This window comes from Hylobates moloch, unplaced genomic scaffold (assembly GCF_009828535.3).
Source record: "Hylobates moloch isolate HMO894 unplaced genomic scaffold, HMol_V3 SCAFFOLD_5, whole genome shotgun sequence".
NCBI lineage: Eukaryota > Metazoa > Chordata > Mammalia > Primates > Hylobatidae > Hylobates > Hylobates moloch.
This window is the reverse complement of record NW_026652280.1, coordinates 113,709,506-113,722,037: the sequence shown is the minus strand read 5'-3', so window position 1 is coordinate 113,722,037 and position 12,532 is coordinate 113,709,506. Positions and strand designations below refer to the sequence as shown.

General features: G+C 45.7%; 2 protein-coding genes across 7 annotated transcripts in view; both read left to right on the top strand.

Annotated features, from left to right (window-relative positions):
* HIPK1 (homeodomain interacting protein kinase 1) overlaps positions 1-6,096 on the top strand; it is a 49,317-nt gene extending 43,221 nt beyond the window's left edge. For 4 of the 5 annotated variants that reach the window (XM_058439438.1, XM_032154930.2, XM_032154928.2 and 1 more), the window contains exons 15-16: positions 106-236; positions 1,306-6,096. In XM_058439438.1, coding sequence (XP_058295421.1) covers positions 106-236; positions 1,306-1,794 — 620 coding nt within the window. In that variant the 3' untranslated portion in view covers positions 1,795-6,096. The remainder of the gene's footprint in view (positions 1-105; positions 237-1,305) is intronic. The other variant, XM_058439439.1, reaches the window with a different exon arrangement.
* Positions 6,097-7,805: 1,709 nt separating this feature from the next.
* Positions 7,806-10,570, top strand: OLFML3 (olfactomedin like 3). Of its 2 annotated transcripts, none has more exons than XM_032154927.2 (3): positions 7,806-7,963; positions 8,669-8,954; positions 9,281-10,570. In XM_032154927.2, the coding sequence occupies exons 1-3, from the start codon at positions 7,850-7,852 to the stop codon at positions 10,099-10,101; spliced, it is 1,221 nt and encodes a 406-aa protein (XP_032010818.1). In that variant the 5' UTR covers positions 7,806-7,849; the 3' UTR covers positions 10,102-10,570. The 2 variants fall into 2 exon arrangements, with proteins under 2 accessions (XP_032010818.1, XP_058295428.1); XM_058439445.1 differs by lacking the exon at positions 7,806-7,963 and adding an exon at positions 8,408-8,461 and having other exon boundaries at positions 9,281-10,560.
* The last annotated feature ends 1,962 nt before the right edge of the window (positions 10,571-12,532 follow it).

Here is a 12,532-nt window from a genome sequence, read left to right as displayed (position 1 = left end):
TTAACGCTTGCAAACTACATACAGATGTGGGCTAATTAATATGATGCCATCTGAGGTTAGCTCAGTGATGTCTACTCATAACTATTAAGCCTGATGCTTTTTTAGGTCTCCTGAGCAATAAGACCAAGCCAGTAGCTTCAGTGAGTGGGCAGTCATCTGGATGCTGTATCACCCCCACAGGGTATCGAGCTCAACGCGGGGGGACCAGTGCAGCACAACCACTCAACCTTAGCCAGGTAAGCACTACGGGCTACTGCCTTCTGTTTGGTCCCTGCACTGTTGTTACTTTCTGGAGAACCCTGCTTCTGGCTGGATGCTGAATAAAGCCAAATGAAGCCCCTTTTGTGTCAAACAATTTTGTGTTCTATGGCTTACGTCGTACTGCATATACTGTGTCTCTTCATTCACTCTGTAAGTGTGTTCGGGATATACATTCTAGGTTTTCCGTCAGACCTCCCTAAGTCTACCCTGGAAGGTTAGAGAAACGTCTGGGATTTAGTAAGAGCCTGGGATGCTTTAACCATGTCTGTGATAGGCCTATGCTTTGAGACCAGATTCTCTTTATCCCCCAGGCCATAAGTAAGCTGATCCTTACATTGGTTACTTGAGTCAAGAGATTGTGAAAAGCTCATTGGCCACCAAGTTCAACTGGTTCTAGGTCCTACTTGTTGCTGGAGTCTGGGATTTGGGACTTCGCTACTCTCTGAACACCCCCAGCCCCAACCCACCCTTCTGCTTCTCTCCTTACTTTATTCTATTTGTGTTCACTCTTAGAAGCTAAAATTCGAGTGCTTGTATGATGTCCACTAGTAGTGAGAAGGTGTCAATATGAGGGTGTGTGAGAGAGAGCACGTGCAAGTGAAAATGTAAGTTTGAGTTAGTGCATGTATTTTAGGCTCCACATTTCAAGAGGGGTATGAAGAACTTAGAGGACGAGAACAAAAGAAAGCAATGGTAAGAAATAAAGGTCAGGAAAAATTCAAATTTACTGACGCCAGAACAGGGTGAGTTGAGTCACCAGTTACTAACTTGCAGGAGTGGGGAACCCTGTGATCTCTTGATTCTCCCTCTTCCTGTCATGCTTATAAGCAAACTGCTGTTACCTGACCCAGGTTAGGATCTGTATTGCTAAGAGGCAGAGGGAGGGGTGGCTGGTTTCTGACAGCATTCAATGCCAGTCTGGGAGATTATGTGCTATACCCTTTCGGAAACAGTACAAGTCAGGACCTGAGCTCTTAACTTGGCCTTTGGTGCCCTGAGCCGGAGTGACCTCAAGATTCCTCACTTCCTCCTTCTTTCTTCCAGAACCAGCAGTCATCGGCAGCTCCAACCTCGCAGGAGAGAAGCAGCAACCCAGCTCCCCGCAGGCAGCAGGCGTTTGTGGCCCCTCTCTCCCAAGCCCCGTACACCTTCCAGCATGGCAGCCCGCTACACTCGACGGGACACCCACACCTTGCCCCAGCCCCTGCTCACCTGCCAAGCCAGGCTCATCTGTATACGTATGCTGCCCCGACTTCTGCTGCTGCACTGGGCTCAACCAGCTCCATTGCTCATCTTTTCTCCCCACAGGGTTCCTCAAGGCATGCTGCAGCCTATACCACTCACCCTAGCACTTTGGTGCACCAGGTCCCTGTCAGTGTTGGGCCCAGCCTCCTCACTTCTGCCAGCGTGGCCCCTGCTCAGTACCAACACCAGTTTGCCACCCAATCCTACATTGGGTCTTCTCGAGGCTCAACAATTTACACTGGATACCCGCTGAGTCCTACCAAGATCAGCCAGTATTCCTACTTATAGTTGGTGAGCATGAGGGAGGAGGAGTCATGGCTACCTTCTCCTGGCCCTGAGTTCTTAATATTGGGCTGTGGTGAGATCCTCCTTTACCCTCTTGAAATTTCTTAGCCAGCAACTTGTTCTGCAGGGGCCCACTGAAGCAGAAGGTTTTTCTCTAGGGGAACCTGTCTCAGTGTTGACTGCATTGTTGTAGTCTTCCCAAAGTTTGCCCTATTTTTAAATTCTTTATTTTTGTGACAGCAATTTTGGTACTTGGAAGAGTTCAGATGCCCATCTTCTGCAGTTACCAAGGAAGAGAGATTGTTCTGAAGTTACCCTCTGAAAAATATTTTGTCTCTCTGACTTTATTTCTATAAATGCTTTTAAAAACAAATGAAGCCCCTCTTTATTTCATTTTGTGTTATTGTGATTGCTGGTCAGGAAAAATGCTGATAGAAGGAGTTGAAATCTGATGACAAGAAAAGAAAAATCATTATTTTTTGTTTGTTTATAAACTCAGACTTGCCTATTTTATTTTAAAAGCGGCTTACATAAGTCGTATTTTTACTATCAGGCATTTCTCCTCAAAATCTCACATTTGTTTTTTGGACATTTAAACTTACAGAGTTTCAGTTTTGTTTTAATGTCATACTTAATGGGCAATTGTTACTTTTGCAAAGCTGGTTACGTATTACTCTGTTACTATTGGGATTCTCTCAATTGCTCCTGTGTTTGTTATAAAGTAGTGTTTAAAAGGCAGCTCACCATTTGCTGGTAACTTAATGTGAGAGAATCTATATCTACGTGAAAACACCAAGTATTCTTTTTAAATGAAGCACCATGAATTCTTTTTTAAATTATTTTTTAAAAGTCTTTCTCTCTCTGATTCAGCTTAAATTTTTTTATTGAAAAAGCCATTAAGGTGGTTATTATTATATGGTGGTGGTGGTTTTATTATATGCAAAATCTGTCTATTATGAGATACTGGCATTGATGAGCTTTGCCTAAAGATTAGTATGAATTTTCAATAATACACCTCTGTTTTGCTCATCTCTCCCTTCTGTTTTATGTGATTTGTTTGGGGAGAAAGCTAAAAAAACCTGAAACCAGATAAGAACATTTCTTGTGTATAGCTTTTATATTTTAAAGTAGCTTCCTTTGTATGCCAGCAGCAAATTGAATGCTCTCTTATTAAGACTTATATAATAAGTGCATGTAGGAATTGCAAAAAATATTTTAAAAATTTATTACTGAATTTAAAAATATTTTAGAAGTTTTGTAATGGTGGTGTTTTAATATTTTACATAATTAAATATGTACATATTGATTAGAAAAATATAACAAGCAATTTTTCCTGCTAACCCAAAATGTTATTTGTAATCAAATGTGTAGTGATTACACTTGAATTGTGTACTTAGTGTGTATGTGATCCTCCAGTGTTATCCCGGAGATGGATTGATGTCTCCATTGTATTTAAACCAAAATGAACTGATACTTGTTGGAATGTATGTGAACTAATTGCAATTATATTAGAGCATATTACTGTAGTGCTGAATGAGCAGGGGCATTGCCTGCAAAGAGAGGAGACCCTTGGAATTGTTTTGCACAGGTGTGTCTGGTGAGGAGTTTTTCAGTGTGTGTCTCTTCCTTCCCTTTCTTCCTCATTCCCTTATTGTAGTGCCTTATATGATAATGTAGTGGTTAATAGAGTTTACAGTGAGCTTGCCTTAGGATGGACCAGCAAGCCCCCGTGGACCCTAAGTTGTTCACTGGGATTTATCAGAACAGGATTAGTAGCTGTGTTGTGTAAATGCATTGTCCTCAGTTTCCCTGCCAACATTGAAAAATAAAAACAGCAGCTTTTCTCCTTTACCACCACCTCTACCCCTTTCCATTTTGGATTCTCAGCTGAGTTCTCACAGAAGCATTTTCCCCATGTGGCTCTCTCACTGTGCGTTGCTACCTTGCTTCTGTGAGAATTCAGGAAGCAGGTGAGAGGAGTCAAGCCAATATTAAATATGCATTCTTTTAAAGTATGTGCAATCACTTTTAGAATGAATTTTTTTTTTCCTTTTCCCATGTGGCAGTCCTTCCTGCACATAGTTGACATTCCTAGTAAAATATTTGCTTGTTGAAAAAAACATGTAACAGATGTGTTTATACCAAAGAGCCTGTTGTATTGCTTACCATGTCCCCATACTATGAGGAGTTTTGTGGTGCCACTGGTGACAAGGAACTCACAGAAAGATTTCTTAGCTGGTGAAGAATATAGAGAAGGAACCAAAGCCTGTTGAGTCATTGAGGCTTTTGAGGTTTCTTTTTTAACAGCTTGTATAGTCTTGGGGCCCTTCAAGCTGTGAAATTGTCCTTGTACTCTCAGCTCCTGCATGGATCTGGGTCAAGTAGAAGGTACTGGGGATGGGGACATTCCTGCCCATAAAGGATTTGGGGAAAGAAGGTTAATCCTAAAATACAGGTGTGTTCCATCTGAATTGAAAATGATATATTTGAGATATAATTTTAGGACTGGTTCTATGTTGATAGAGATGGTGTCAAGGAGGTGCAGGATGGAGATGGGAGATTTCATGGAGCCTGGTCAGCCAGCTCTGTACCAGGTTGAACACCAAGGAGCTGTCAAAGTATTTGGAGTTTCTTCATTGTAAGGAGTAAGGGCTTCCAAGACGGGGCAGGTAGTCAGTACAGCCTACTAGGAACATGTTGTGTATTCTTTATTTTTTAAAATCATTATATTGAGTTGTGGTTTCAGCACTATATTGGTCAAGATAGACAAGCAGTTTGTATAATTTCTGTCACTAGTGTCATACAGTTTTCTGGTCAACATGTGTGATCTTTGTGTCTCCTTTTTGCCAAGCACATTCTGATTTTCTTGTTGGAACACAGGTCTAGTGTCTAAAGGACAAATTTTTTGTTCCTTGTCTTTTGTTCTATAAGGGACAAGATTTGTTGTTTTTGTAAGAAATGAGATGCAGGAAACAAAACCAAATCCCATTCCTGCACCCCAGTCCAGTAAGCAGATACCACTTAAGATAGGAGTCTAAACTCCACAGAAAAGGATAATACCAAGAGCTTGTATTGTTACCTTAATCACTTGACTAGCAGTGTGTGGCTTTAAAAACTTAGAGATTTTTCAGTCTTAGTCTGCAAACTGGCATTTCCGATTTTCCAACATAAAAATCTACCTGTGTCTGCTGAATGTGTATGTATGTGCTCACTGTGGCTTTAGATTCTGTCCCTGGGGTTAGCCCTGTTGGCCCTGACAGGAAGGGAGGAAGCCTGGTGAATTTAGTGAGCAGCTGGCCTGGGTCACAGTGACCTGACCTCAAACCAGCTTAAGGCTTTAAGTCCTCTCTCAGAACTTGCATTTCCAGCTTCTTCCTTTCCGGGTGAGAGAAGCGGGGAAGGGTTCAGTGTAGCCACTCTGGGCTCATAGGGACACTTGGTCACTCCAGAGGTGACCAGGAGGTGATACTATTTTCAGTGCTCAGCTGAAATACCAACCCCAGGAATAAGAACTCCATTTCAAACAGTTCTGGCCATTCTGAGCCTGCTTTTGTGATTGCTCATCCATTGTCCTCCACTAGAGGGGCTAAGCTTGACTGCCCTTAGCCAGGCAAGCACAGTAATGTGTTTTATTCAGCATTATTATGCAAAAATTCACTAGTTGAGATGGTTTGTTTTAGGATAGGAAATGAAATTGCCTCTCAGTGACAGGAGTGGCCCGAGCCTGCTTCCTATTTTGATTTTTTTTTTTTAAACTGATAGATGGTGCAGCATGTCTACATGGTTGTTTGTTGCTAAACTTTATATAATGTGTGGTTTCAATTCAGCTTGAAAAATAATCTCACTACATGTAGCAGTACATTATATGTACATTATATGTAATGTTAGTATTTCTGCTTTGAATCCTTGATATTGCAATGGAATTCCTACTTTATTAAATGTATTTGATATGCTAGTTATTGTGTGCGATTTAAACTTTTTTTGCTTTCTCCCTTTTTTTGGTTGTGCGCTTTCTTTTACAACAAGCCTCTAGAAACAGATAGTTTCTGAGAATTACTGAGCTATGTTTGTAATGCAGATGTACTTAGGGAGTATGTAAAATAATCATTTTAACAAAAGAAATAGATATTTAAAATTTAATACTAACTATGGGAAAAGGGTCCATTGTGTAAAACATAGTTTATCTTTGGATTCAATGTTTGTCTTTGGTTTTACAAAGTAGCTTGTATTTTCAGTATTTTCTACATAATATGGTAAAATGTAGAGCAATTGCAATGCATCAATAAAATGGGTAAATTTTCTGAATTATGTGGCTGTTTTTGACTTCTGTTATAGGATATAAAGGGGATCAATAAATGACATCTTTGAAAGTGGCTAAGCATATTGTATTTGAACATCAGTAGAGTACTACAGATAATTTCATTCTTCATACAAATCTCCATACTGGAAATGAATAGGGTTTGGCAGGGAATACTTCCCAAGAATGCAGTGTCCAGGGTCCTTACTTCACATCTTCTGGATCTGACCCTTTGAAAGAGGTAGAAGACTTCTGAGACAGGCTAATTAAGCTTTATTTCCTCATGTATTTTGCCAAATAGCAGTAGCAGAATGAAAAGATGAGTAACCACAGGAGGCTGCTATTTTTCCCCTCCTTTCAAGCTGTACTGTTAGAGTCATGGTCCTTTTTAGAGAAGGAACCTCTCATCAGATTCTGTTGATTCTAAAGTGAATAGAATTTCTCCCGATAAAGAAATAGGGGTTTGTTTGGATTAATGACTGCAGGTCTCTGAGTAAATGCTCTATTTGATTTTTTTTTTGGCCCGTGTGTCAGGCCAAGTCTACCTTATGGTGGCCATTAATTCATTTTGGGCTCCTGCAGCCTTAGTTGGGATCTAGAAATGAGAAACACTCAGAAATACCCTTTTGGACCACAACCAAGAGAAATAACCAATAGTCTTTTCTCCCAGTGGTAAGGAGGTCAGAATACATTGATTTAGACTGCAACAACATAATATATATATATATATATATATATATATATATATATATATCAGATTCCGGCCCCCCCTGCAATAAATGAATGTATAGTAAATTAGTGTGAACTCACTGAACACTCCTCAGTTTTGGTGAGAGAATGTATCTGGTCTCTTTCAGGCAAAGGAAAGCCATGTAAAACAGCACTGCTGTCAGCCTTACTTCCAGACAATCGAGTTAATTTACTAACTTCTCAGTGACCTGTTTGTGTGTGTTTTTTTTTTAATCTCAGTTATATTTTCTTCTTGGGCTAAATCAGAGAGATATTTGCATAGCCCCCAAAGTAGTAATTGCATAGTCTTGGGGGGAAATATGCATTTTAGTGGTGAAAACCCCTTTAAATTCAATATATTTGGCTTTTGTGGAAAATTTTCCTCATGGGGTGAAGTCTAAGCCTTAGTTTCTATACTAATCATGAGAGATGACACCAGGTGCTTAGCACAAGGTGGCGCCAATGAGCTTTAGAATAAGTTGGGCTTGACCACTTGGGCCATTTTTTTCCTGCTTCCTCCCCTCAAGCCTCACCTCCCCAGCTCCCAGCTTCTACTGAACAAGGCTGAAAACAACCCACTCTATTGCAGGGAAAGGGAAGGATTAATGAAAAATGTCAGTTTCTTAAGAAGTCAGCACTGGTGAAACTTTCCTGAAACAGGAATGGCGTTTGCTGAGTTTTCTCTGGGGTTTCTGCTTCCTGCAGCTAGCTTCCCTGCTTGACTGCCCAGAAGGCCTCTGCCTTCGGGTTTCCATCTCTTTCCCCTCCAGAGGAGCCTACAGCCTAGGCGGGAGGTGGTTAAGGCTTTTGGCTGCTGTGCAATGGGGCCATCTGTGTTTGATCAATCCTGGCGGAAAGGAGGGGGTGGGGGTTGTAAAGAGACTGAAAGCATTCCAGAGTAGTGAGAGAGACTCAGAGATCAGAAGGAGAGAAGGCACCGCCCCCACTCCGCCTCCAAAGCTAACCCTCAGGCTTGAGGGGAAGAGGCTGACTGTACGTTCCTTCTACTCTGGCACCACTCTCCTGGCTGCCATGGGGCCCAGCACCCCTCTCCTCATCTTGTTCCTTTTGTCGTGGTCGGGACCCCTTCAGGGACAGCAGCACCACCTTGTGGAGTACATGGAACGCCGACTAGCTGCTTTAGAGGTGAGGGACCCCTTTCTCTTCTAGCCCAGCCTAGAAAGATTCCAGGTCTATTGGTTCAACCAGTTTGTTAGGGATCTGGGGATAACAAGAAAGGGCTCTGTAAGAGTCTACAGAAAATTCGCTCTTAATAAGAGGACCTTCAGAATGACAAGCCCTCCTCTTACCCCACATAGAACAATTCCAAAGCAAATAGACTTCTGCGTTTTACCTCTGGGATTAGATAGAATAAGGGGACAGAGTGGAAACGAGAGCCAAGATTGTGGGGCTGCATCTCCAGAGGAGGTGATGATTCTGTTGAAGTTGGAGGTTCCCAGGGAATCTATAACTTCCTGTCTTTTTAACAGGCTGAGAGATCTGTAGCATTTTAGTGTCCGAGAGGATAATTGCTAAGGGAGCAGAGACCTCTTCACGCCTTCATGCGCTTAGACCTGCCTAGAGGCTCAGATGGCTCAGTGGCACTACTCACAGAGAACACAGGCTGGAGGACATGAAGTCGGGGTAGGGGCCTAGGTGAATCTCAGCTAGGCTCTTTGCACATTTAGCACCTCTGCACATCTGGTTTCCTTTTCTGCAGGAGTGGAAGGGGATATTGAAGCCTGACTGAGTTTGCTTTTTTTTTTTCCCATTCCTGACTCCCGAGTTGGGCCTCTCCCTGCCTGGGAGTTGTAACCCTGCAGCCTCCCTCCTGATCCCCCATCCCTTCAGGAACGGTTGGCCCAGTGCCAGGACCAGAGCAGTCGGCATGCTGCTGAGCTACGGGACTTCAAGAACAAGATGCTGCCACTGCTGGAGGTGGCAGAGAAGGAGCGGGAGGCGCTCAGAACTGAGGCCGACACCATCTCCGGGAGAGTGGATCGTCTGGAGCGGGAGGTGGACTATCTGGAGACCCAGAACCCAGCTCTGCCCTGTGTAGAGTTTGATGAGAAGGTGACTGGAGGCCCTGGGACCAAAGGCAAGGGAAGAAGGAATGAGAAGTACGATATGGTGACAGGTAAATGATCTGAAAGCAGGCCCCTGACTCTCTCAGAACCGATATTCTTCCTTGCTTCTTACTCTTTTTTTTGCTTTGTCCCAGTCCATTGTGGCTCTGTCTTCTGGAATCTGTTTTAGGGAAACCTCTGTAAAGCCAGGTCTATTAAGGAGAGGTTCTGGGGATCCAGGCTGCTGTGGTACCCACTCTTTCTCAATTCTCCCTAAGAGTGGAGGCATCCACTGGGCAAATGCTCACTATTCTCCAGATCACCCACCTTGGGGGAGTTCCTGCTGGAGGCATCTAATTCTTGCCTCTATTTCCTTTTCCTGTGCTTTTCTCATCAGACTGTGGCTACACAATCTCTCAAGTGAGATCAATGAAGATTCTGAAGCGATTTGGTGGCCCAGCTGGTCTATGGACCAAGGATCCACTGGGGCAAACGGAGAAGATCTACGTGTTAGATGGGACACAGAATGACACAGCCTTTGTCTTCCCAAGGCTGCGTGACTTCACCCTTGCCATGGCTGCCCGGAAAGCTTCCCGAGTCCGGGTGCCCTTCCCCTGGGTAGGCACAGGGCAGCTGGTATATGGTGGCTTTCTGTATTTTGCCCGGAGGCCTCCTGGAAGACCTGGCGGGGGTGGTGAGATGGAGAACACTTTGCAGCTCATCAAATTCCACCTGGCAAACCGAACAGTGGTGGACAGCTCAGTATTCCCAGCAGAGGGGTTGATCCCCCCCTACGGCTTGACAACAGACACCTACATCGACCTGGCAGCTGATGAGGAAGGTCTTTGGGCTGTCTATGCCACCCAGGAGGATGACAGGCACTTGTGTCTGGCCAAGTTAGATCCACAGACACTGGACACAGAGCAGCAGTGGGACACACCATGTCCCAGAGAGAATGCTGAGGCTGCCTTTGTCATCTGTGGGACCCTCTATGTCGTCTATAACACCCGTCCTGCCAGTCGGGCCCGCATCCAGTGCTCCTTTGATGCCAGCGGCACCCTGACCCCTGAACGGGCAGCACTCCCTTATTTTCCCCGCAGATATGGTGCCCATGCCAGCCTCCGCTATAACCCCCGAGAACGCCAGCTCTATGCCTGGGATGATGGCTACCAGATTGTCTATAAGCTGGAGATGAGGAAGAAAGAGGAGGAGGTTTGAGGAGCTAGCCTTGTTTTTTGCATCTTTCTCACTCCCATACATTTATATTATATCCCCACTAAATTTCCTGTTCCTCATTCTTCAAATGTGGCTCAAATCCTCTATATTTTTAGCCAATGGCAATCAAATTATTTCAGCTCCTTTGTTTTATACAGAACTCCAGATCCTGAGTAATCCTTTTAGAGCTCAGTCAAAACCCTCAATGTTCCCTCCTGCTCTCCTGCCCCATGTCAACAAATTTCAGGCTAAGGATGACCCAGACCCAGGGCGCTAACCTTGTATGCCGGCAGGCCCAGGGAGCAGGCAGCAGCGTTCTTGCCCTCAGAGTGACTTGGGGAGGGAGAAAGAGGAGGAGACGTCCAGCTCTGCCCTCTCTTCCTCACTCCTCCCTTCAGTGTCCTGAGGAACAGGACTTTCTCCACATTGTTTTGTATTGCAACATTTTGCATTAAAAGGAAAATCCACTACTCCTCTCCTGTGTTTGTTTGGGGTAGCCCTCAGATCAAACTTCCTTCTGGCCATCCATTTTCTCCCTCCCAAACCATCCCCACTCCTTGAGCCATATTAAAGACTTGGCGGGGCTCCCTTTGCTGAGGAAGAGTTTACTGTGAGGTGCCTGGGGGAAGTGGCAGAATCTCGCCACTTTAGGAGGCTGGATGAAAAGCCTCCTTCCACACCCACCGCCATCCACAGCAGCCAATCCACAGCAGCCATCCTAGAACTTCCGTGGCACCGTGCCTCTGGCTGTGAGACACTGGGGCCCGGGGCAGAGATTCCAATTCTGATTCTCAGAGGATTTTGAACTACAAAATGCATGTTAGTTGTATTGCAGTCTAGTGTGGAAACCAGAGCCCTGAATGCCTGTGTTTTTAGTAAGAACTGAAGTCTCCTCTGTAAAGTGGATTCTGCCCTGCACCCCAGACCTCCACTCCCACCTCCAGCGTTGCGCTCCTGCAGGGCCAGGTTGCACAATCATTCTTGGTCTGAACCGCTCTGATTTTCCTGCTGCCACAGCGTCTGCGGTTTGTGCAGGGAGGAGGGGCAGTGACCGTGTCCCAGATGTTGGCCTTACCTGGTCCGCAGCCTATTCTTGCTTTCCTCTTCTCCACCCTCATCACCCTCACCTACCCACTCCAGCCCTGAACCTGGCTGAAGCCCATCAGGACTTCTGGAAACTTAACCCTGTCTGGCCCATACCCTGGCCTCTGGCGTTGGATTGCAGTGGGTAATGTGGGGAAGGGAGAAGGGAGAGGAGGAGGAAGGCTCCAGGCTTTGGACTCCAGTCTCCAGGAATCTGCTGATTTCTGCACCAGGCCCCCACCCCAGCCTCACCCTCACTGCTGCGTGCTCAGCTCGCAGGGGCAAGGCTGGCTGATGGGCAGGATCCACTGCTTTCATGAGGAGTCCACCTCAGGCATCCCTGGGGTCCTCTTGGTTATTTGCCCTAGCCAAGTACGGGAAAGGGGCACAGCCTTCTCCCCAAAGCACAGACCTCCTTCCCGCCCCAGGTGAGGTGGCTCAGTCAGGGCCCTGTGAGCCTCCCTTTGCCTTCTTTTCTTTTCTCCTCAGGCAGAGCTGCTCCAGACGTAGGTTGATGAGGATGGGGAAAGAAAGACAGTGAAGCACCTCACAAAGGCGCTATTATAGGGAGCCCAGGGCGGACAGGAGCTCTATCGCATTGAATTCTCTCCTAATGTGGGGCTGGCAACAGTAATCACCACCTGTCAGCCCACGGAAGGGTCTGCCCACGGAACAGCTGGCTGCGGCACACGTGGTGCACAGGGAGGGGTTGAGGGGGAAGGGCATTCTCAGCACAGGCCTGGAGAATGGGGTCTGGGCCACAGGGCTGGCAGTGCAGCGTGGGGACTGCGGGTGCCCCATGTGGAAGGGGAGCTTGTCTGCTCCCTGGCGTGACTGTGTGTGTGTGTGTGTTGGGGGTGGGAGGTGCCTGTGTGTGGCAGAGGTGCTTGTCTGCTCCCTGGTGTGACTGTGGGGGTGGGGGGAGGGGGCACCGCCTGTGTGTGGCAGAGGTGCTTGTCGTCTCCCTAGTGTGACTGCGTGTGTGTGTATGTGTATGTGTGCCCGCATGTGGCAGGGGAGCTTGTCTGCTGGCTTGTGTGGCTGTATGAGTGTGTGATAGGAGGCTGTAGGGTCAGGCTGTGTCTCTGGAGTTACCTTGTTAGAGCACCAAACACCAGGAGCGGCTCTGATGCCCTTGATGAGAGCATAACCTGAGACTCCGTGTGTATAAGTGACGCCAAGGCATGTGTATTTGAAGTACATTCTTAATGCCTTGTTACTTCCATGAAAATCAGGTAACCAGGTTCTTCTGCATTACATGTGTGTGCTCTTCTTTGTGGCATCTATCTTTGCCTGATTCCTCCTCCATGAGAAAGAAAAAAAGCATCTTTTTTTTTGGCTTGCAATTTCT

Excerpts from the sequence above, each read along its gene's own strand:
- OLFML3 (XM_032154927.2), top strand. The coding sequence starts at position 7,850 with ATGGGGCCCAGCACCCCTCTCCTCATCTTGTTCCTTTTGTCGTGGTCG. Across the intron at positions 7,964-8,668 it reads GCCGACTAGCTGCTTTAGAG|GAACGGTTGGCCCAGTGCCA; the intron begins GTGAGGGACCCC and ends CCATCCCTTCAG. Across the intron at positions 8,955-9,280 it reads GAAGTACGATATGGTGACAG|ACTGTGGCTACACAATCTCT; the intron begins GTAAATGATCTG and ends TTTTCTCATCAG.